Source organism: Periplaneta americana, chromosome 11 (genome assembly GCF_040183065.1).
Source record: "Periplaneta americana isolate PAMFEO1 chromosome 11, P.americana_PAMFEO1_priV1, whole genome shotgun sequence".
Classification (NCBI taxonomy): domain Eukaryota; kingdom Metazoa; phylum Arthropoda; class Insecta; order Blattodea; family Blattidae; genus Periplaneta; species Periplaneta americana.
The window spans coordinates 79074952-79101104 of record NC_091127.1 but is presented as its reverse complement, the minus strand read 5'-3'; the positions used below and the strand labels follow the sequence as shown (position 1 = coordinate 79101104).

Below are 26153 nucleotides of genomic sequence, written 5' to 3'. Positions count from 1 at the left end.
AAATATCCGTTGCGTGCGATTCGTACGAGGAGTGCGATACGATGTAGTGAACGCTTACCTTTAGAGCTCATTGCATTCATGACCTCGGCATTAGGAGGAGTTGGTGTGGTTGGTACAATGCTCCGACCACATTTTACACCCGGGAATACCCGGTAGTTGATTTAATATGAGGATGAGTGCACCCCGTGGCCTTTCTGAAAACTTTGGCAACGAGAAGAATCCCATAACTGCCCCCAGAATTAAACTCGGAACTTTCCAGTCCGTAGTAAATTGTTATAGTTATAAGCTCTATCTTTTCTGAAGACGATTTTGGTTGAGGTATAATTATATAATTAGTGATTCTACTCATTATCAATATCTCTACTGCAAAAGAATTTGGAGTTATTCTATCTGTATAATTTCAATTATCATTTTATCTAAGAAAAAATATTATGACTCATCTCTAGGAATAAATAGTTTACTTTAAAATTTGTTATTTAAAATACTCACTGCTTAACATTCCTATTAAAATACTCACTTCATGTGCATATTTTCTGGTAAATGACTCGCAAACATGAATATTCATGTGAACAACACTGTCACTAGATTACGAGAAATCGCTGTACCTCACGCCACCAGCCATGACAAAAGTCTCTCCTTCGATTTCCGTAAAAAATCTAAAAAAAAAAAAATAGCTGTAGGGTATATCTGGCAGTATTGTCTTCTCTCTATACTTCGTACATGGAGAAAATTTGTATTAATCCAGCATGTGAGGTACTTGATTTTGCGCCATATACGCAAGCCTCTCCACATACAGGGTCCGGCAGAATGATCATCTGGATTAGAAACATAAATCCTATTCAAAATTTTATTTTACCATCTTGCAGAGGAATATTTGTCATTTTGACATCACTTTGGTTTAAAGATAATATCGTCCAAATGCTTGCCCTCACGAGCTATACATTCCTCAAGCAGTGACTGTGCGTACTTCTTAGTCAAAAAAGCTGGCTCTATTATTCTAAATTGTGCAGCAGCACACCAAACAGTAACACACTCGTTGTGGAGGGGTTGCTGATGCATTTCTCGAGGGTTTTCTGGGGACCAATATAGTACGTTTTGTTTGTTGACGCAGCCAGACAAATGAGAATGAGTTTCGTCATTACTGAGCACAACAGCATCGCCTGGAACTTGTTTCAATACGGTCTCGCAAGCATCTTGGCGGTTGGTCCAGTCACGTTGCCGAAGTTCCTGAACCACCATAACTTTGTAGGCATGGAACTTGAGATCTGTGGTCCGTTCCAGAAATCTGTGGAGTAGAAAGACGAAACAAGACTTCTGCGCAAGTGGCGTGTGGGAAGGCTAGGGCCAATGATCGCTCTGGAGGAAGGTGTTGGTTGAACGAAACTAGCATTCGCTTGCAGGGATTGGATCATTTCTATCTGAACTCTACTCTATCACGACCATCTTACCCTTTAGCGTCCTCGAGCTGATGCTGCCCGCAATACACACCGGCACAGATAGACTCCGGCCTCATATGCGTGAAGATACTCCACAGATTCCTGGGACGGACTATAGGTGTAAGATTCGTCTGACATCAGATATTCCCATTATCAGAGCATGTTTAATGCCTGAATGTCTTGGAGATGTAGTAACAGCATGCCTCACTGCTGCGATATTCTCAGGAGCCCGAACGTTGCGACATCTACCGGACGACTTCTGTTTGAAAGTTGAACCTTTTGTCTGACGTTACTCACCAATATCAGTAGGGTTTTCTTATCAGGAATTCTTTCGTGTCGACCTACTCTAAAATGGTTACGCAATTGCCACAGCGTTGTAATCACAGAATCACCATTTTAAAAAAATTCTCAATAACAAATTCACAATGTTCACCTGTTCACACCATGTTGACAACTGAAATTGCATGGCTTATGCTGCTCAAAGGTATATATACCATTCAAGCGCAACTACCAAAAAGCCTGTGTGGCGGCCAATTCAAATCGGGGAGATCATTCTGCCGGACCCTGTATGAGAGACGCGTCAAAACTATAGTTCTTTCGCCGCCGTAGGCGTTGCAACAAGGGATGGAGAACTATGTAGCAAGACTATTAATGGAGCAATGGTGGAGTGTCGGTAAGAGAAATGAGTACCTCACGAAAGCCTACCACCAAGCAACGTCTTTGTCCACCAAAAATTTCACTTGAATCCTCCGAGATTTGAATCTGGGTTACTAGCGCGGAAAGTCGAAACCTTACCTGTTCTACAAACGATGCGCCACATTGAGAAGTACAAACGAAACAATTTTCAATGCTGAGAATCTTTTTAGTAGGTTATTTTACGACGCTTTATCAACATCTTAGGTTATTTCGCGTCTTATTGAGATGAAGGTGATAATGCCGGTGAAATGAGTCCGGGGTCCAGCACCGAAAGTTAACCAGCATTTGCTCATATTGGGTTAAGGGAAAACATCGGAAAAATCTCAACCAGGCAACTTGCCCCGACTGGGAATCGAACCCGGGCCACCTGGTTACGCGGCCAGACGCGCTAACCGTTACTCCACAGGTGTGGACGCAATGCTGAGAATGAAGATAATAATATTGGGGAGGAGAGGTAATGAATGTGGAATGGTAATGATAACGACGATATTAATAATTGCTATTATTATGGTCAAATTAGGCCTAGTTAAACTTGTATACTTGTACATTCTATCGGTTTTCAGGAAGTTCAAATTTAAAAAAAAAAAAAAAAAAAGGAAACGAATAAAGTTTCCATAGATGTGCTTATACGGAAAGCAGCGGAAAGTTACCGCATTTACCCTTCCCAAGAAAAACTGCAAACACATCATGGTGAGTCTTTTCACGGTGAAGTGCTTTGTGTGGAGTGTAGCACATTGTATGTGGCAGAAACATGGACATTACGACGAAGTGATAAGAAGCGACTAGAAGCATTTGAAATGTGGATATGGAAAAGGATGGACAGACAGAATAAGAAATGAAACTGTGTTGGAAAGAGAGGATGAAGAAAGAATGATGCTGAAACTGATCAGAAAGAGGAAAAGGAATTGGCTGGGTCACTGGTTGAGAAGAAACTGCTAACTGAAGGATTCACTGGAAAAGATGATGAACGGAAGAAGAGTTCGGGGTAGAAGAAGATGTCAGATGATAGGCGACAATACGATTTATGAATCATATGAGGAGATAAAGAGGAAGACAGAAATAGTAAATACTGGAGAATGCTGGGTTTGCAGTGAAAGATCTGCTCTTGGGCATAACACTATGAATGAGATGTGCTTAAGCACTTTCACCGACGTGTAAAGTCTATTCGTTTCTATGGTTAACATGTCATTCGTTTTGAAATACAAAGCAACCACGTCATTGAATAATTTCAAGGGAAAAATTGTTCCGGGGCCGGGTATCGATCCCAGGACCCTTCGCTTAGCGCATTATTCAAGCCTGCTTCACAGGGATCTTCTACCTGAAAGCCAGATTTGCATAATATATTCGTTACTGTAGGTACGTTAACAGAAAGCCACAATTTAAGTCACACAGAATTGTGTGCATTCAAAGTTGGGTTTCTGGCGTCTTGTCAGCCCATTTGAGTTGTGTGGATATAAAGGGAAGAATTGTGACGGTGTCGTGTATAGTTCCTGGGGTAGCTCAGTCGGTAGAGCATTCGTGCTCTAAGCGAAGGGTTCTGGGATCGATACCCGGCCCCTGAACAATTTTCCTCTTGAAATTATTCAAGCCTACTTCACAGGGAGCTTCTACCTGAAAGCCAGTTTTGCACAACTTCCTCATTATTCCTACTATCGCAGTGTTGTCGCATTATCACCTCTTTCTGCTTTATTTCCTGACGAGATGGGACTAAATAAGGGAATGATTCCACGCTGTGGTGGCAACAATCTATGAAGGAAGAGGAAAAGATTTCGATTGCTTGAATATTTCTTTTGCTTTGCCAAAACAGTGCCGTTTTACCATTATTGCCTACCTCCTGTGGAATGAGTAAGGTTGACATCTGAATCAAGAAAGGTAACAGCTGTCTTTGTCACGGCATGTTAATAATGAAAAAGTAGAACATAGTATAGTAGACCTATAGGTACTTACATTCGAGTAACATTTGAGGTAATTGATGTGGATGCCGAACATTGGCAAGAGCAGCAGATACGAGTTGAACATTGGCAGGGAGGGCCCGACCCAGCCTAGAAGGAGACTCCTAGTATGTCCAAAGTGCTCTTGGATGCTCATGACGTCAGCAAGAGCCTGTACCATCTGGAACACGTGGTCCGATATGCACACTACCGGTTTAGGAGATCCTTCCGCTAGATCCAGCACCCTGCAGTGATTGTCCGCAACTACCACCACCATGTCCGAGAACAGCTCGCTTATCATCCTGCAACCAGCAGTGATATAAAACACGTGTGAAGACAAGAATGAGCATTGAGGAAGACGATCTTTGTATGTCCGGAAACGTAACAAATATAATGTAATGTAATATCATACAATTTATGTACGTGTGTGTTTGTCTTTACACTGCAAATGGGCAAATACCTAGCGGCAGTGGTAACTTAATTGCACACATTAATTGCAAATAATAATAATAATAATAATAATAATAATAATAATAATAATAATAATAATAAATAATACTAATAGTTTAAAAATAATCTAATTATTAAAGTGAACCTAATTCTTCATTACAACCTACATATAGTACAAGTATGCCTATATATATGAATGATTAGGGAAAACATGGAAATTTTACTCGAGACAAGTACAGCGATAGGTTTGGAAGTAAATTCCGAAAAAAACAAAGTATATGACTATGTCTCGTGACCAGAAATGAAAATATAAAATTTGGAGATTTATCCTTCGAAGAGGTGGAAAAATTCAAATATCTTGGCGCGATAGTAACAAATATAAATGACACTCGGGAAGAAATTAAACGCAGAATAAATATGAGAAATGCGTGTTATTATTCGGTTGAAAACCTTTTGTCATCTAGTCTACTGTCAAAAAATCTCTAAGTTAGAATTTATAAAACAGTTATATCACCGGTTATTCTGTATGGTTGTGTAACTTGGACTCTCACTTTGAGAGAGGAACAGAGATTAAGGGTGTTTGAGAACAAGGTGCTTAGGAAAATATTTGGGGCTAAGAATTATGAAGTTACAGGAGAATGGAGAAAGTTACACAACGTAGAACTGCACGCATTGTATTCTTCACCTAACATAATTGGGAACATTAAAGTCAGACGTTTGAGATGGACAGGGCATGTAGCACGTATGGGCGAACCCAGAAATGCATATAAAGCGTTAATTGGGAGGTCGGAGGGAGAAATACCTTTGAGGAGGTCGAGACGTAGGTGGGAGGATAATATTAAAATTGATTTGAGGGAGATGGGATATGATGATAGAGACTGGATTAATCTTGCTCAGGATAGGGATCGATGGCGGACTTATGTGTGGGCAACAATGAACCTTCGGGTAACTTAAAAGCCAAACGTAAGTAATATGGTTCATATTCCCTCCTGTCCCTACCGTTACGTCCCTATAATCTAATTAACCAAAAATATTTTTTACCAGATAATTATTGGGTTCCTTCTGAAAAAAAGAGCTCGATTGCAGAAAAAAGACTTTTATTCTAATGTCTTATTTATTTGTGTTTATTGGTATGTTTCACAATAAATTAATTCAGTAACATAATAATTAAAAAATTTTAGTTTTACGTGAGTTTAGAGAGCCTTCACAATCGTCTGGAAAACTTCTTTTATAGCGTGAAATAGTAGGACCTGACAATTTGAAAGTGTCTTAAATTTGGAACGCTGTCACCAGTGACTCTAAATCTTACACACATGCCAGTCTGGTAACTGCTGAAACTGCTTCACAAAAAAAAAAATTCTTTCTGGTCCAATCAATTGTAATTTAATTTCAAAATCTGATCTTGACATCCGTGTAAATTAAAAAAAAAAAGTGATTTTTGGGCCAGCTCACTTCCTCAATCATGATTCTAGTTTCATTCCTTCCTTTGTGATATTTGCTTATCCAAAATTAATATGTGCGCAAATAGAAACGAGATGTGCGCAAGAGAATCTGCAGTTTTAACTGGCAACTATTGTTTGCCTCTCATTAATCCTGCGCAGTTGCAATAGTGGAAACGTGGCTTTAGGACCATATACAGCACAAATTGTTTCGGCCGGTGCTGTTGCATTTGATCCTCGGTTAAACTGGTTGCTATGCATAGACATTTCGCTAGCCCGCGCTACGAGCGTGCTAAATTAGCCCCGGCTATCGACTGATTACTTGTACAGGATTCATATCGTAGCGTATCGCTAACACTGGTTTTTGAATACGAAAAACGTTAGTTCGCTGATCATCCACCGGAAGCCCACCCTAAGAAGTCTATGAATATGGCCCGAAGAATATAATGTGACGGAAATGTTCATCTTTCTTCACTTGACACTCCATCTTGTTTCGACTTCAAATATCCGATTTGTATCCAGAATACTGTTTTCACCGACACAAAACAGGTAACTAATCAACAACAATGGAATAATGGACAATAATAAATTTGCATTTCTACCAACCCGTAAAACAATAAACGTTAGGCTGCTATTACACTATCAAAGTTCTTTGGCAAAAATCTTTTATAAAATATATATTGTAAAATGACAGTGTAATGGGTGTTCTTTCATACAAGTTTCTTTGATGAAAGATCTTTTGTAAAATATAATTGCATCTTGTTATCTTTTATAAAAGATTTCTATACCTTGAAACAAATATGGCGAAACGCAAATATAACTGGACTGTTGCTACCACAAAAATTCTGATATCGGACTGTGAAGGAAATTAAATGTTGTAAATAAATAATTTGTATAATATAACTTAATATTAATATATAATATTTTATAATAACTTGTATAAATTTTCAGTCCTCGCACTGTAGCTCTTTCAATAAGTTCTGATGGATACCTCTCTTATCATGTTTTGCAATCCACGGTTTAACCCACAGGCGTTTCTTTTTCTGTTTCTTTTTCGGTAAAATGCTTATGTAATAATTGGAATAATTGTGGCTAAACAAGCATAATACTGTTCTTCATTCATGGTATTATAAATTTAACGCATAAATATTAATATCAACAAATTCTCGGAACACATGTTCACTGTTGTGGAACACGTGTTAGGTGAGCTTTTGTTACTAATTTTAGGTTATCTTTGATAAAATAGTTTATGAAAGATTTTATGTAGTGTAACATACCTCACATCCTGTCTTTTATCAAAGATCTTTGATAAAATATTTTATCATATTCTTTGTCAAAGAACTCTGATAGTGTAATAGAAGCCTTACAAAAACATTACTAACTTATCCTCCAATCCAATATCATGAAAGTACCCAATAATCCCATAGAAATGTTACATTTCAAATTTAAGAATATTGTTTCACCCACCATGTTAGCTATGACGATTTTTGGATAATATAAAAACGGAACAGAATGACAATGAAAATAATTGCAGTGTATCGAGGTTTTCTAGCCACACTTAATGAACTGATAGCTGGTTAATTCCATGCCAATGTATCCCAAGACATCAATTTATGAAGTATGATGTATCAGAATAATTTTCATATTGTATGATCCCTAAACATTCTAGGTTTCAGAATATGTTGAAAATGTTGGTTATTTATCACAGGTTGGCAGCACTGAATGATCTAAAATGGCAACCACACATGTTAAGATAAGCATGCCTAATAACACTGTTTTTCAAATGTAAATATTGTCAAAAGTAGAGCAAAGTACCAGTTGAAAAATTTTCAGGTAATTATCCTTACTCTACTGAATGTATACATATATCATTGTTTTCAAATTTACCTGTACCTGGCTTCACAATCAAAGGTTTACTTCACATGTGTCTTGAGTGTAGTGTAGGTCACAAAAAAAAAACCTAAATTTCTTTTTAGTTTATCAGTGGATTGAAATTCTGTGGCTCTAATTTTTATTTTCTATCTTTATGTTTCAAGGAACTATAAAGTAATAGTAACATAACCTATAATGATACAAGATCCATGTTTTTTTAGTAAAATGTATTGTCGTGTAGGTCACATTGCATCATAATTTCTTTCAGACTAAAATCAGGATGGGTAAAACTGCAGCTGAGAGAAAGAGAGTACAGCGGGAAAGGCAGAAGAAAGAAGATTATGCTGAATTTAGGAAAAAGGAAAATGAGAGACAGCAGATGTGGCGAAATAAAAGGAGGGCAGAAATGAACAAATCTATAGCAAAGAGGGAAGAACAAAAGAAGAAGAGATGTAAAGAACAGCAACGTTATAGAGCTAAATGTAAAGAAAAACTGAAGAAAGCTTCAGTAATGCCAGATTCTCCTAGTAAGGCATTTAAGAGTAATTCCTCTTTTGGAAAGGCGATGGCAAAGGTGAAACGAAATTTACCAAACAGCCCAAGAAAACGAGAAGCTTTGGTTAAGAAACTTGCCATACAGTTTTCACCTCACATCTTAAAAACAGTTCCAAAGAAAAGGCCAAACACTGCAATATCCCCTGAAGTAAAGGATTTTGTCATTTTATATTATGAGCAGGATGATGTTTCTTATTCATGTCCTGGTATGAGAGATTTTATCATCATTCGAGAAGAAGGCAAAAAAATGAAAGTACAAAAGCGGTATCTGTTTCTCACTCTTGGTGAAACATACCAGATATTTAGAGAAACCCATCCAGATGTTGGAGAGAAAATACGTCTTTCTAAGTTCTGCTCCCTGCGACCACAACACATTTGCCTTCGTGCAGATACTCCCAATAATTTGTGTTTGTGTGTACATCACGAAAATGTTCGATTAGCTTTGGACAGTTTGACACCAATTTTTCCGAGGAGTACTTCAGAATTTGTAAACAAGATTGTATGTGATGAAGGAAATGAAGACTGTATGATGCAAACATGTCCAGTGTGCAAAGACTCTGTTCTGTTCAAAGAAATAGTGAAGACTGTTGATGAAGAAGCATTAGCAGAAGATATCACATATAAAGAATGGGTTAAAGATGAAGCAGGAAGATTAACTCGAATGACGTCGTGTTTAACCAAAGAGGAAGTTGTGATAAAATTAGAAGAAAAACTGCCAGCATTTTTGTCTCATGTGTATGTTAAGCGAATTCAGGCACAACACTTCATAGAAGAAAAGGAGAACCTGAGTGAAGGAAAACTTCTCGTGCACATGGATTTCAGTGAAAATTATGTGTTTCAGTATCAAGACGAAATCCAGTCTGCACACTGGAACTCAAACTCATGCACACTTTACACTGCTATACTTTACTATAAGGACACATCAGGAAAATTAAATTCAACCTCGTACATTGTTGTATCAAACTACATGCAACATGATAAATATGCAGTAGCTGTTTTCAATGAAGCAGTCATAGAGGATTTTAAAAATACACAGAAAGACATGTTTTCTTTGGCCAGTGTTGAGTTTCAATCTGATGGTGCTGCACAGCATTTTAAACAAAAATTTTCACTTTCCTTCATGACTCTGAACAGTGTTCCTACTGCATGGAATTTTTCAGCAACATCACATGGGAAGGGTACAATTGATGGTCTTGGAGGTATTGCTAAACGTCGAGTACGAGAAGCAACAAAAGCACGTAAGACCGACCCCCAGAATGCCATTGATTTCTACATTTGTGCCAGGGAAATCTGCAAAAATGTGAAATTTCTGTATGTATCTGAAACAGATATTGTTGAAAAAAAGAAGCACCTGGATCAGCTGTGGAGTAATGTACAGTCCATCCCGGATACAAGAAAAGCACACTACTTCAAGCCTGTCTCACCATACAAGATACAGTTTTCAACGACAGCACGAGGTTCAAGTGCAAAAATATTTGATTTTCAGACTGGTGAACTTACAGATGTAAACCCTGTGCCTAATGTTGAATGTAGGGCTACAGATTTTAAAATTCAGGATTGAAACATCAATAATGGGGATTGGGTGTTAGTTCAATTCATTGGAAAAAAATCACAGAAACATTTTGTTGGCCAAGTTCTTTCAAGTAGTACTGATGATACTTTCAGTGTTAAATTCCTGCGTTATAATTCACGATGTGAAAAGTTTGCTTGGCCTACATTAGAGGATATAAGTATTGTTGACAAAGAGCAGATAAAATTAAAATTACATGAGCCTCAAATGGATCAAAGATTAATGTTGAGTTTTAGTGACCATTTTTCTTCTTTTGTAATGGGTTAAAATGTTTTGTTCCAAAGGAAATTAATACTATGTTCTTTCTCAGTAATATTTGCACATGAAGTGTAGGTCACAATTAGCATGTCGTGTAGGTCACAATTAATTATATGTTCTAAATCATTATGGTAATATGATTTCAGTTTGTTGTGTGTACAATTTTAACATACATTATCACTAAATATTTCAATATATGTTACAAATTTTTGGTATTAATAAAAGAGCAGAATTTTTAAAATATAATATTCTTCTTGTACTTTTTGGAATTTTCCCTGTCGTGTAGGTCACAGTCAACATTTTATTAAATTCATAATATTAGTTTGAACTTGTAAGCAATTTCACTGTTTAGGCATACACCTTGTACCCTAAGGACATACATGGTATTAACAGTTCTCTCCTAAATGCTTAGATTTAGACATAGAAAAATAAAAAATATTGAATATTTTGTAACTTGTCGTGTAGGTCACACATTGAATTAACCAGCTGCAATAACCGTGTACATGGGGTGCATTTCACAATAAAAATTAGTGAAATTATTTGAAAATGAAATAAAACGGGTCCAGATCTGTTTTGACGCTCGTAGACATCACTTTCAACATCTATGATAAGTCACAGTTGATCTTCCCAGTGACTTCCTGAACATCCCGTACATAAACATAATGGATGTCTCGAGGATTAGATAGAAATCAGAAAACACCGGACTATAAGAATGACCCCTAGATTCTAATATATGATGGGAAAAATCAGTAGATGTAAGCAAGTTATTATACAGATGTCCAACTTATCTTGTGCACCTATTATAACTTTTTTGTTTATATAGGTATTGGAATTTTTGTTTTTGAGAATTATGTTAGAAGGAGGGGCTAACATGAGTGTAGAGATTTGGTGCATGAACTACATTATGGTACAAGATACACGTGACGTCATCAATTTTTCAAATAGCACTACATATTTTAATCATGTTAATTGATTACACACATTAAGACGAGTTCAAAATTGTATCACAATGTCACCTTCCTAATCATAAACAACAACAGAGTGCAAATTGAATGCCAGCAGAATGTGCTGTTTGCTGTGGTGCCCCATTCATCTTGTGCATTAACTTACACAAAACGAAAGACGACTGACGTCCGTACACGTCGTGCGTTGTGTGTTTGCTGTTTTAACATGTAAACAAACCACAACTATTGTCGACGACACAATCCACTACAGTGGCCTGCACGTTCTCCGGCCCTGTCGCCACTCAACTTCTTCCTGTGGGGAACTGTAAAGAACATTGTGTACCAGAACATTCTGACAACACCAGACGACATGCAGCAACGCATTCGACAGGCTTGTGTGTCCATTCAGCCAGCAACATGCCGGGCAGTCATAAGGTATTTCGGGGAACGCCTTCGAATGTGCATTAATGTGAATGATCACCATCTGGAACATCTTCTGTGACTCTCAAAGCATAACATTATCACATTGGAAGTACGTTTTTGTTTCGTTTTTTGTTGTTATTGATTAGGAAAGTGACATTGTGATACATTTTTGAACTCTTCTTAATGTGTATAATCAATGTAACATGATTAAAGTATGTAGTGCTATTTGAAAAATTGATGACGTCACGTCACCAAATCTCCACACTCATATTAGTCCCTCGTTGTAACATAACGCTCAGAAACAAACATTCCAATACATATCCACCCAAACAAAAAAAATTATAATATGTGCACAAGATAAATGGGATATTCTGTATATTCTTCTGCATAATTTCAGTAGTAACAGTAGAAGTAATAGATATATTATGTATAAACATTTTAAAGTAGCCATAGCCACCAGGGTGGTCTAGTCCTAGTGGCTAGAGCGCTGGACTTATAATCCTGCGGACCCCTAAGTACCCCTGATTTATAACTTGTGTTAGGCAAGTCTGTGGTCCAGATAACGCAGGGGTTTTTTCTCCGGATCTCCGGTTCCGCTATGACATTCCAACAAATCTCCATCATCTCATTTTATCACGGCCGTAGCGTAGACAACTCGCCTATGGCACACCCTGGCGGTGATATACAATGTAACAACGGTGATATGTAACTTATTATGTTGCATTCCATAATTTTCCTAGAAAAGCAGAAACATATCTTTGAAGACAACCCCCGGGATTCGAATCCAAGTTATACTCTGCTACTTGACACAAAACGGAAACGTTCTTAAAGTGCATATTTCCAATATCTGTCCTATTTTTATGTAACCGACTAGGACTGGGTTACTAGTATAAGGAGGAAGGAATTTAGCATTTACATGAAGGATCTTTGTTGAGATTGTAAGTATGCGTACTTGCCCAATTCCTGAGCATCGGAGCATTCCTCCCAGGTCGGGTTGTCGATTAAAGTGACGTTGCCTCCCAGTTTTCTGACGGCAGAAGTCACTGCGAGCTCCGCTCTGCAGCAATGATGAGACAGCAATAGTGTTACGTTGACGCCTTCGAGCAGGGGCGGCGTCTGCAACAAGTCGGACTTATGTCGAAACGCCAGAAATACCATACAGTGGCTCCAAGTCGAACTCGCACTTCAGCAAATTATTACGATTTCAAAATAACTTGCGGCCCTTTCATTAATTTTAGGTAATGTGACCAGACATCCGTTTTGATTGGGACAATCCCGTTTTTAGACATTGTCCCGGTGTATGTAATGTAATATAATGTAATGTTATGTATGTATGTATGTATGTATGTATGTATGTATGTATGTTCCACAGCTGTGGAGTAACTGTTAGCGCGTGTAGCCGCGAAACCAGGTAGCCCGGGTTCGATTCCCGCTGGGGACAAGTTACCTGGTTGAGTTTTTTTCGGGGTTTTCCCTCAACTCAATATGAGCAAATGCTGGGCAACTTTCGGTGTTGGACCCCGGACTCATTTCACCGGCATTATCACCTTCATCTCATTCAGACGCTAAATAACCTAAACTGTTGATAAAGCGTCGTGAAATAAGCTACTAAAATAAAAATAAACATAAATAAATCATCTCATTCAGACGCTAAATAAGTTTTTACAATAAATTCTTTGACCTTTTTTTTCTATGCTAATCGTAGTTCAAATTTTTTATATACATGGCTTTCATTTGAAAACTTCCCAGTCTAAATAACTAATTATTTAAATTGAATTCAATTGCAAGAAGAAACACGTCAATTTAGATATTGAGGGGGAAGTCTGAAACCAGCCTTAATAGCATTTTAGATTTCACCCCCTACCCGCAGCCTCCCCCACTTTGAAATTTCAAGTGGCACCCCTATATTTGTATACTTAAATATGAAATCGTATTCAATTGTTCATACACCTCATTCATTTGTTTTCGCATCTTTTGTTTTCTATCGTCGCCTGGCAACCTGGATTGTTGTTCTCGTTCATTAGATCTGAAGAGAATAAAGCTACAAAAACTTATCGAGCATTTCATATGTTTATGTATTAAATTATTTTAAAATGGTGTATACCCTTCAAGAGAGAATATAAATCATCTTTATTGATTAAATTTAGGAAATTACACTAAATAAGCTGTGTTTTCATCCTACAATCAACTGATAATAACAAAAATACAGGTTACCAGGCGACGATAGAAAACAAAAGATGCGAAAACAAATTAACGAGGTGTACAAACAATGAATGCTCTTTTATATGTAAGTATAAAAATATAGTGGTGCCATTTGCAATTTCAAAGTGGGGTGACTGAGGGTTGGGGTGCAATCTAAAATGCAATTAAACCTAGTTTGAAACTTCCCCTTAATATGTAAATTCACGTGTATTTTGTTTAAATTGAATTCAATTTAATAGTTATTTAGACTGGGAAGTTTTGAAATGAAAGCACTGTATACACAATTGCCTATATATAATCCAATGGCGGAAACTTGACTTGGTCATTCACCCAAGCGTCCACATCTGTGGGCGACGCTCTAAAGTTTATTTTTTCCGCCTTAGGCATTGTCTCACTGCACCATCGGAGGCGAACTGCATAGCACCGTATGATACTTCTTTTGTGCATTCCAAACCATAGCTGGAATAGTGGAATATTGGTAGGGGAAAATGGAGTAACCTGCGAAAACCTATTACCAAGCACCGTTTTTCTTCTCCGTAAATTCTATGTAGACCCGCCAGGATTCGAAAGAGTATAGAACGAACGTAAAAAACAAAGACTCACTTTATGTGTATATGAATGGTTATATTTTGATTTCCCGGATCCACTTAACTGCAGTCAGAAACGCTATTATATAAGTCACAACGGATGCACAGTGACAAATAAGGCGTAGAAGTTTTTAATAGTTATTTGAATTCCCCATCGGAGGAACAGTCACCTCTGAGTAATGCTGCACGGATGTGTCCTCTTAATCCACATACATGATATCTTCCGCACTTTCATTTTCTAAGAAATTTTACTTTCATTCGTGGTCTACAAAGACGGATGTGTGTGATAGTGAAATCTTAGAGTATTCTTTGCAGATACATTTTCCTTTTACTGATACTCATAGGGAAGTTGTTTTTTTTACTTTCACGGCAAACAAAATTACTATTCATACTAAGACGGATCCTTAAAATACACAGTATTTTCGGATATGAAAACTAAATTTATTTTTATACGCTGCAACTTTCTTACTTGTTAAGACGGCTATCGATTACATTACCAGATAATGAAGGCCTGCTTATGCCTGTATTTTGTTCATATATTTGTCAGTGTGTTTCCTCTATACTATGGGTGTCCAAACGCCTATAGAACCAGGAGATAATGCACGTCAAGCATGCTCTGCTAAGGTCAATAACTTTCCATATAAAATAGGAAAAACGACCTTAAAGAATATGCGCTGCGGGTTGCTTACGCCAGGGGTTACCTCGTACGAGTTACAATTGGACATCTATGCTTTATACCATGTTTTATTGCCAATACATCGATATATTGATTTTTAAAAGTTATATAGGCCTATGTGAAGGCAAAATGAAGCAATACTTTATCTTTATTGGATTATATTCTGCTTAACGGTAGACGTAATCTACCCTACATTCAGTTTTATGGACGTTAATAGGAGTAACGTTTCGCTAGTGCATTGTATACATAATCTCAATTTTTTTTTCGCCTTGTTCTTTTTATTCGAATTCCTTCTTTCATTTCTCCTCCTTCTTTCTTTTCCTTACAAACTCTTTGTTTCTCGCCCCCCCCGTAATTCTCATCTTCTTCCTTCTCTTCACTTCCCTCTCATCCTATTCTTCATCTTTCCAGATCTTTTCTTCTTTCTCCTTGTATCATTCTCCACACCCCAAAGCTCACCGTATTTGCAATTGAATCCGATGTTTGCGGGTTAAAATCCGTCTGAGAACAATGAATTTTTAAAGAGGATAAAATATTTAGTTCAGCTTCTTTCAGTACAAAAGTGTACGAATTCAGTTCCTAATAAAGAGGGCTCTAGAAAAACGTTCCGGAAATAATTTCTCACGCAATTTTCCTTCCACATATATATCCGTAGAACTGCAGCGTTCTCTAATACGTACTAAATTATGAAAATACCGTGCGGTACAAAAATCACTTGCCAAATGGGGAAAACTATTATTTTGAAATGACAAATGTGAGTATAACTAATTTATTTGTAACAGATCTCTTAGTAGGCACATTCTACCATGAAATATTATATAGTAGAACATTATTACATTATATTAGATAAACAATTCTCCGCGCGCCCGCTTCCACTACTTGTGGGTCTTGGACGAGTCAGACCGATAACCGCGGTGAACGGATGTCAAGAAGTCCTCAGTAAATATACCTACTGTTTGTCGGGTAAGTTATTAGGTCTACTAATAAACACTTAAAAAATCTACGATTCTTATCAAAAACGCTTCCCGTTACACGAAGTTTATGTACCAATTTTTTAATCGAACTTCGCTTTGGAACTTGGACACCAGAGAAACTCTCTTGAAATAATCTCCTTACAGCACGATCCGATTCTATATGCCTGTATGAATCATACATAAATACTCTTTGGGGAATAAAATACCTAAATTGAGCCATATTAACTTATGTAAAGATTACTTTTCTCAATGCAATTGCATAGTGCACTACCGCAAATGTTCAAAGTGTGTCCCATTTACTTGAAGACATGGGTGATATGAATAAAACACATCGAGTGATAAGAATAAGCTGGAGCATCTACCTTTTTCCCTACATTTTAAGACCATGTAAAACACACAAGTACGTGCTTAAACATGAAATATCAACTACAACAACGAGCATCTTCTTTCCTGCAGAGTATTTGCCTTGTTTTTGGGATGAATAAAATTCAGTGTGTGCTTTGAAAACTGAGTATGTATACATATTTTTAAAGGAATCTTTCTAGGAAACTTCACTTCGTTAAGTAAGGTTGTGTAATGACAGAATTTTTGCTAGCTAATCGGCCGAAAAGTTTCGTAAAGTTCACAGAAACTTACGTGAAATTGAATATAGAATCCTATACAGTAGTTTAATTGGACCAGAGCGCACTGTAACGCAGTTCCGGTAAATAAAACGTATGCACGTCAGAAACATGAGGATGTCAAACTTACACCCCGTATGAGTCCATTTGGTAATTTGGTAATTGCTAAATTGATAAAGTGAGTTCTTGTAAATGTTTTTTTCAACTGAATCACTGGCTGTTTAGGTTTGATAGAAATAATGTAGAGTGGATAACTCAACATATTACGGGAGATAATTTTGGAAGATGAGGTAATACCTTAACGAATGATGATTTTTCTTTGTTATATCCGAGATGTAGAATTTGATAATGGAGTAGAAGAAGACATAGGATTTCATCTGACAATTGTTTCTTTGACTTCAAAATTATTTACTGCTGTAATAAGGAAATTCAGGTTATGGATTAAATATCCTTCTTCTGTTGATTTAAAAATTGAGAAAAACAAGGGACAGAAGAAATATGTTCCGATCGTAAAAACCGCTGTACAAGGTGTTGAATATGTCAAGAGAAAGGGTTTCCATGGTATCGAACTAGAAGCAACATGTAATGCCCGAGAACAAATTACAAGTGTTGATGCTACGTTGATGGACGGTCTGTCCATGATTCGCATATCTGGAAAAATTCAGACATGTTCATCAGATTTTTTTTTAGTGGATTATTTTACGACGCTTTTTCAACAGCTTAGGTTATTTAGCGTCTGAATGAGATGAAGGTGATAATGCCGGTGAAATGAGTCCGGGGCCGAACACCGAAAGTTACCCAGCATTTGCTCATATTGGGTTGAGGAAACCCCCGGAAAAAAACCTCAACCAGGTAACTTGCCCCGACCTGGTTTCGCGGCTAGATGCGCTAACCGTTACTCCACAGCTGTGGACATGTTCATAAGATAATGCAGGGGAAATGCGCTAATGGGTGTTGCTCGGAGATTTCGATTATGGCGTAATTCCAGGGCCGCTGATCTCCTTCAGAGATGTTACCACTCCTGAATAGTATTGAGTATTGAAAGTAGGTAGCGTTTATTTTTGTTTTCATGTTATTCAAGTTCTTCGAAATCTGAGATTCATTTATTTCACATCCCTCTGACGAGAGATTTCCTCCTATTTCCTTATTGTTTCCGTCTTGTTTCTTTTAACTTCAGGAAGATTTTATTTCTCTAACAGCACTGGATGTTCTATTAACAACTGTACAAATTTTGACTGGTCTCATTCACTATCCGTCCTTGGTCCTAAACACTTCTTATCACTTTATAAAACACATAAGATTTGATACCATGAAAGTATTATGTAAAATATGTTCTAACCTGCCTCCCAAACTCCCCTTGCACGTGCACGCGAAGCAGGTACTACTACAGATAGGTATTCTGTTTCTTTCCCTGCAGTTTACTATTATGAAAATTGAAGTACTTCGTAATTTTTGTAATACCTACTATGAACCTTGAAAGTACGCACTTCAAAGTATCTCGATCCTGACATTCCTCTGCCACTCGTAAAAGTGTTGCTTGTGGAATGTGTTGATTAAAATGGGTGATCCTTTGTTTCATTTCATCTATAGATGCAGACTCTGTCTGGAAAACATGCTTTTTCATATGTCTCCATAGAAAAACTCTAGAGGTGCGGGGTCTGGTAACCGTTGAGGCCGTGACTGAGGTCCAACTTGTCCAATCCATTGGACACCGAGATGTTATTTAATTTCTCACGAACTGTCTTAGCATAATATGCTGTGGCATGTCGTATAAAACTTAGGCATCGGTACGCCCACCACCACCACCACCACCACCACCATTATCATCATTATTATTATCATCAACAACGTATGGGAATCTATCCATCTTTTTCTGAACGTAAATTTGTCTCTAGTTTTAACTTGTAAGCTGTTTTTGCGGTATTTTATATTATTTGCGACTGGAATTTTTTTAGTTATCTCTGTATTTTGATACTTTATTTCTTATTTTTTAATCTATGTGTTCCTAATGCCTCACTGCTATTTGTATTGTATAGATATTCAAAATAACCAACTCCAACTGTTTACTGTCGTATAAAATAGGATTTTACATCCTAGAAAAGAATATGGGGCTGTATATCTTGTATTGGCCTCCTTTCAATGCCCTGTTAGTTGTACAGTATTTACTTCCGAATTAAATATGAAGGGTTCAGAGCCATAGTGGGCCAAGCGCCATTTATTAAAAAAGGAGAAATCAAGGGTTAAAGTTAAGTGAATACCATAGTTTAATGAAGATTGACATATCATTTAGTTTTAATATGTATACTTTTATATTACTTGCAATATTTTTCCATCGAATTATGGTAATAACTTCATTTTAAACCTTGCTTTATACGGTTTTAGTAAATGGCGCTTGGCCCACTATGGTTCTGAACCCTTCATATAATGTTAATGTTAATGTTTTATATATCGACTTATTATTGTTATATGGAAGTTTGGGTGCTGCTCTACCGGACAGTTTATGAATGATTAATTTTTATGTAATGAGGAATATTCCACAAATTGCCATTATTTTGTTTTGTTTGTTGATATTTTCATATTATATTATAATAAATTATATTATATTATAATAAATTACTATTTCGCTCTATTCATGCCTATTGTAAGTTGTCAACAAGGATTCCATATGTGTAAAGAAGAAATTCGCATTTATTATTGAAAGCAGTTCGGATTGATGGAATGAAAATAGGTAAATTGGGATGGAGACAAGATTCCATTAGTAAGCGATATGAGCGTTGTCTAATCGAACAAAACAGGGTTGCCCTACTTTCCGCTTGCCCTGCAGCTCCTGTTTCAAATCGCTCGCAGTCCAGACAAGCGTTTCGACGTCGGAGATGGACAGACGCAGTGGCTCAACGAAGTCCCTTCCCACCAGCGAACTGGGCGACCTGTAATAGTTACAGAGCCATGCCAGTTTTTAAATTAACACACACAGATGCACAGATTAACATTTTGACAGCTACATATTTTCTACGGAGGCCTACTGTTATTTGATACCGTGGCGTTATGTTTGCTATGCATATTATTTGTCTACAGTGAAATTTCATTTGAACTTCATTTTTTTATTGCTGAGTAAATAAATTAGTATTATTAAAATACTACATATTTTTGACAACTGAGTAGCATGGCAGTGAAATTTCATGTTATTCTTTCTTTCATTTACTTTTAGTTTAGAGATAAATGAATTACTTACTTACTTACTTACTTACTTTTAAGGAACCCGGAGGTTCATTGCCGCCCTCACATAAGCCGGCCATTGGTCCCTATCCTGAGGAAGATTAATCCAGTCTCTACCATCATATCCCACCTCCCTCAAATCCATTTGAATATTATCTTCCCATCTACATCTCGGCCTCCCAACTAACACACTATATGCATTTCTGGATTCGCCCATACGTGCTACATCACCTGGCCATCTCAAACGTCTGGATTTAATGTTTCTAAGTATGTCAGGTGAAGAATACAATGCCTGGAGTTCTGCGTTGTGTAACTTTCTCCATTCTCCTGTAACTTCATCCCTCTTAGCCCCAAATATTTTCCTAAGCACCTTATTCTGAAACACCCTTAACCTATGTTCATCATCATTATCATCATCATCATCATCATCATCATTATCATCATCCTTCACGAATTAGGCCCCATCTAGCAGTCTTCTTAAAGGCCTTCCTGGTCGACGATGTTCTCTAGGTTTATATTGCATCATAATTTTTGGGATTCTTGAATTTTCCATTCTTCTTACATGATCTAGCCAATTGAATTTGTATCTGCTGATTTTTTCTTCTACTGACTCTACTTCTAATTGTTCTAAAATTTCTTCATTCCTTTTTCGGTCTAAAAGAGTATATCCTGCTGTCCTCCTGAAAAATTTAATTTCCGTTGTTTTGATTCTGTTCATGTCTATTTTCTTTAATGTCCAAATCTCGCTTCCGTATAAAAGGGAGGGTAATGCTAGTGTATTATATATTTTTATTCTTGTAGATTTTTTGCACTAATTTAGCTTTTAATGTATTGTTTATTATTCCTAGAATTTGTGTAAATTTGGTAATTTTCTTGTTCACATCTTTTTCATTTTCATAAGATATTTCACAACCCAGATAATTGAAATTTTGCTCTTGTTCGAGGCATTGGTTATTGTGTATTATCTTACTTCTGACTGGGTCTTGTCCTAAAAATGCCATTACTTTTGATTTTTGTGCTGAAATTTCCATCCCAAAATCTTTTAATATTTTATTTAATGTATACAATCCTCTTTGTAAATTATCCTCTGAATTGGAAATTATGACTTGATCATCGGCATAGAGTAAGGTATTTAATGTTAGAGTACTGGTTATTTTGATTCCTGATGTGTAGATTTGGTTCCATTTTAAAATAGTTTCATTTATATAAATATTAAATAAAGTTGGTGATAGTGGACAGCCTTGTCGAACGCCATTATTAACTAATTTTCTTTCGGATATACAGTTATTTATTTTGACACTTATTTTGCTGTTTGTGTAGATTTCTATTATATTTTGTAATATGTCGAATAAAAGATCTCTTCGGACTTTATCAAAAGCTTTCACAAAATCAATAAAAGCTATATGGGTTTCTAAATTAAATTCTCTTCTTTTTTCTAACAATAGTTTGATACTAAATAATGGATCTACACATGATCTTCCTTTTCTAAAGCCATTTTGACACTCCAGAAGGAAAGTTTCAGCATGTTTTTTTTTTATTTTTCTTTTAAAATCCTACTAAATATCTTATAACACGTGTTGAGGATACTAATCCCTCTATAGTTTTCAACATTTTGTTTATCTCCTGTTTTATATATGGGAATAATTACACTATTTTTCCATTCTTTCGGTAAAGTGGCAGTCAGATATATTCTGTTTTGAAATCTTAGTAATCTTTCTTGAAATAGATCTCCTGCATTTATACAATTCTGAATTTAGGTTATCTTCTCCAGTGATTTACTATTTTTCGTCTTTAATGCTTCTTTTAGTTCTTCTTTTGTAATGCATTCTTCATCTGGGTTTTTTGTGTCCCAGAATTTTGAATCAAAGGTAGGATTGTTCCATAAGTTTTTGCAAAAGTCTAGGAATGTTTCTATTTTGGGGCAAGGGTTTATCTTAGCGGATTCCTTTATGTCTCTGTTCATGTATTTTAAAATTTTATATGTATTGGGTTTCATTTTATAAATGTCAATTTCTAAAAAAGATATAAACTCTTTCCATGATTGCCTGTGTCGTTTTCTAATTTCTCTGTTAGCTATCGCCCTTTTATGTTTATAATCTATTTCATCATTGACGGATTTTGTTTGAAGGTATTTTCTATAAGCTATGTTTTTATTTTTTATGATCTCCTTAATTTCATCATCCCATGATCTTAATTTTTTCTTTTGTGTGAAAGCCTTATATTTTCCGATGCTCTCCGCGGCTGCCTGTGATATTTAAGTTTTAATATTTTCCCATTATTTGTGAATGTCTTCATCTTCAGGTGTTTCTAACATTTTTTGTTCAAGTCTTTTTTGATAAAGCCAGCGTACACTGTCGTCATGGATTAATCTAATTTTGTAATGCATTAATTCCTTTTTGGGGGAATTTATCTTTGTTAAATGTAAATTTAACCTATGTTCTTCTCTCAAATTGAGAGTCCAAGTTTCACAACAAAACAGAACAACCGGTAATATAGCTGTTTTATAAATAAATTCTAACTTTCAGATTTTTTGACAGCATACTGGATGATAAAAGATTCTCAACCGAATAATAACAAGCATTTCCCATATTTATTCTGTGTTTAATTTCCTCCCGAGTATCATTTATATTTGTTACTGTTGCTCCAAGATATTTGCATTTTTCCACCTTTTCAAAGGATAAATTTCAAATTTTTATATTTCCATTTCGTACAATATTCTGGTAACGAGACATAATCATATACTTCGTCTTTTCGGGATTTACTTCCAAACCTATCTCTTTAGGAATATGTAGCCTATTGTATTCTTTCTCGTGTTAAATGTTGAGAAAGACATATAATACATATTCCGAAGTGACATAGTGTTAAAAGTTGTGTAATCAAGATGTACTATCTCTTTATTTGCTTCAAGTAAAATTCCCTTATTTTCCCTAATCGTTTGTAGATTTTCTCCTAACATATTCACGTTATCTGCATAAACAAGCAGCTGATGTAACACGTTCAATTCCAAACCCTCTCTGTTATCCTGGACTTTCCTAATGACATACTCTAGAGCAAAGTTAAAAGGTAAAGGTGATAGTGCATCTGCTTGCTTAAACCCACAGTGAATTGGAAACGCATCTGACAGAAACTGACCTATACGGACTCTGCTGTACGTTTCACTGAGAGACATTTTAATTAATCGAATTAGTTTCTTATGAATACCAAATTCAATAAGAATGTCATATAAAACTTCTCTCTTAACCGAGTCATATACCTTTTTGAAATCTATGAATAACTGATGCACTGTACTCTTATACTCCCATTTTTTCTCCATTATCTGTCAAATATAAAATATCTGATCAATAGTTGATCTATTACGCCTAAAACCACACTGATGGTCCCCAATAATTTCATCTACATATGAAGTTAATCTTCTCAGAAGAATATTGGAAAAATTTTGGTAAAATTAGTGTAATTAATGCAGTTTGTATGAAATAAATTTAATAAGCAAGAAATTTAAAGATTATATATTTAAAGTTTTATGCTTTATGTTACGAATATAAAGAGACTAGAATAATTAATTATCAGTATGTTTCATTCATTGTTATTGCCTATAATCCTACAGGTCTGCCCACATTTAAGAGGACACACCATTAAAATGACAACTTTTTTCCTAATATTTTTTTCAACCAAATTTTGAGAGCATGTTTATTATGTTAAAGTACTAACAAATCCAAATGTTGAACTTAATACAATATTGGAGTTAGTTCCATTTTACAGTAAATAGGCCTATGTCTTTTTTTTCATTGCAATAATTTATTATGCTCAATTTTCCATCCTAACACGAATTTTACTTATATGGGAATTGTATTTATAGCAAATAGAACATATATTGTTTTCTAAATGCTTATCCAAATGTTGTGTGTTTCCCAGTAATATTATTTTAAGACAAGTTTATTTCTGTGGTTTATACTTTACAATTACTTCATTTATGTCGTTTATTTTAATTACAAATTATATAAGTTCTAATAATAATAATAATAATAATAATAATAATAATAATAATAATAATAATAATAATAATAGATTTGTTAAAACTTACCTTTTTGAATAGTATTGCCCTGTGTAAGTAACTCTTATAGGTCTAAGAAGATATTATGTTTCTACACCTGCGGGCTAAAGCAAGGAGATGTATCTTCACCTTTACTTTTTAACTTGGCTCTAGAATATCCCATTAGGAAAGTTCAGAATTACAGACACGGTTTGGAATTGAACGGGTTAAATTAGCTTCTTGTCTATGCGGATGACGTGAATATGTTAGGAGAAAATCCACGAACGATTAGGAAAAACACGGAAATTTTACTTGAAGCAAGTAAAGCGATAGGTTTGGAAGTAAATCCCGAAAAGACAAAGTATATGATTATGTCTCGTGACCAGAATATTGTAAGAAATGGAAATATTAAAATTGGAGATTTATCCTTCGAAGAGGTGGAAAAATTCAAATATCTTGGAGCAACATACGGTAACAAATATAAATAATACTCTTGAGAAAATTAAACGCAGAATAAATATGGGAAATGCGTGTTATTATTCGGTTAAGAAGCTTTTGTCATCTAGTCTGCTGTCAAAAAGTCTGAAAGTTAGAATTTATAAAATAGTTATGTTACCGGTTGTTCTGTATGGTTGTGAAACTTGGACTCTCACTTTTAGAGAAGAACAGAGATTAAGGGTGTTTGAGAGTAAGGTTCTTATGAAAATATGTGGGGCTAAGAGGGATGAAGTTACAGGAGAATGGAGGAAGTTACACAACGCAGAACTGCACACATTGTATTCTTCACCTGACATAATTAGGAACATTAACTCCAGACGTTTGAGATGAGCAGGGCATGTAGCACGTGTGGGTGAATCCTGAAATGCGTATAGAGTGTTAGTTGAGAGACCGGAAGGAAAAATACCTTTGAGGAGGCCGAGACGTAGATGGGAGGATAATATTAAAATGGATTTGAGGTAGGTGGGATATGATGATAGAGAGTGGATTAATCTTGCTCAGAATTGGGATTGATGGCGGGCTTATGTGAGGGCGGCAATGAACCTCCGGGTTCCTTAAAAGCCATTTGTAAGTTAAGTAAGTAAGTAACACCTGAGAGACGATAATACTATGTATTCTGGCCAACATATATTCACATTTGTCCTTTAGGTAAAAGTTTTACTTATTTATTTATTTATTTATTTACTTATTTATTTATTTTATTTATTTACTCGGCCTATATTGTAATTGATACGGTGTAAGCCTATGTATGATGGGAGAGGACTACCTTACCAGCTCCTCTGTAAATACTGCTTCAGCCTGTATGCACATAACTTCAGACTTTATGTGCCTCAACTTCGAAGTATGATGATAAATTCCCACTATCAAAAGAGTTGAGAAACTGACCCGAAATATCGCCCGAAAATATAATATAATACTTACTTGCATCGTCGATTCCATACCCATCTTCTGGTATGCAAGGGATTCGTTGACCTCAGAACGCTCCTGACTGTTCGGGGAAAGCCCCACATTGCTTCACAGCTGCTGCTGAATTTCCTTTTAGCATTGCATGAGCGACATGTTTCAGTAGTTACCATGAATACTACAATAATTGAGAAATTTTCTTGTAGCGTTTTATTTATCTCTTTGTTATTGTAACATTTGAAATTATATAGCACCTATTGTCAGAAACTGTGGTATAATGTATATGGCTATTTAGAGGCCTTTTACTTTGCTTTACACTTTGAATGAATTTACTACGTTAGAAACAATAATATTAACTTTGTAGGTCGATACGAAAGTGCTGCAGGCTCTGCGGTTGTTAGTGGATGTCGTGAGAAAACTTGCATATGTTTCTCTTCATGAATTAAATCCGAAACTATACCCAGTGTTTAGTAGAGTAAAGCCAGCAGTGGCGGCACCAGTACTTTAATTTGGGAGCAGGAAAGAATTCGGTTGCAAAGAAGCTATTGAAGGACAGTTGATCTCATTTTGTGATCGTACACGGTCGACTCTAGCAATGTAACTTTGAGGATACCTTGAAAGAGGCATAAGATGATTTGTTTAGAAGGCTGGATGTATCAGCTTCAAAGCTAAAAATATCAGAGTCTTGATTAACTCTAAAAAATGGAGCTACCGGTACATCTACCATTTCGTTTCTTTCTAGTTCTATATAGTCTGCTGTTTCATATGTTTTCGAGGACAATTATAGAAGCCATACTTGGCTGATTTCATGCCAAAACTTAAAAATAAAAACTCAGCATAAATGGTAAATATTCTTCAATACGCGAAAGCAAG

The 26153-nt window shown here is 36.0% G+C and overlaps 1 protein-coding gene across 1 annotated transcript in view; it reads right to left on the bottom strand.

Annotated features, from left to right (window-relative positions):
* The window catches only part of LOC138709119 (ornithine carbamoyltransferase, mitochondrial-like), a 36023-nt gene extending 10568 nt beyond the window's left edge, over window positions 1-25455 (bottom strand). Inside the window, exons 1-4 of the mRNA XM_069839655.1 lie at window positions 25299-25455; window positions 19440-19560; window positions 12527-12690; window positions 4080-4365 (exon numbers count right to left, since the gene is read on the bottom strand). Of these exons, the coding sequence (XP_069695756.1) occupies window positions 4080-4365; window positions 12527-12690; window positions 19440-19560; window positions 25299-25453 (726 nt within the window). The 5' untranslated portion in view covers window positions 25454-25455. The remainder of the gene's footprint in view (window positions 1-4079; window positions 4366-12526; window positions 12691-19439; window positions 19561-25298) is intronic.
* Window positions 25456-26153: the final 698 nt, after the last annotated feature.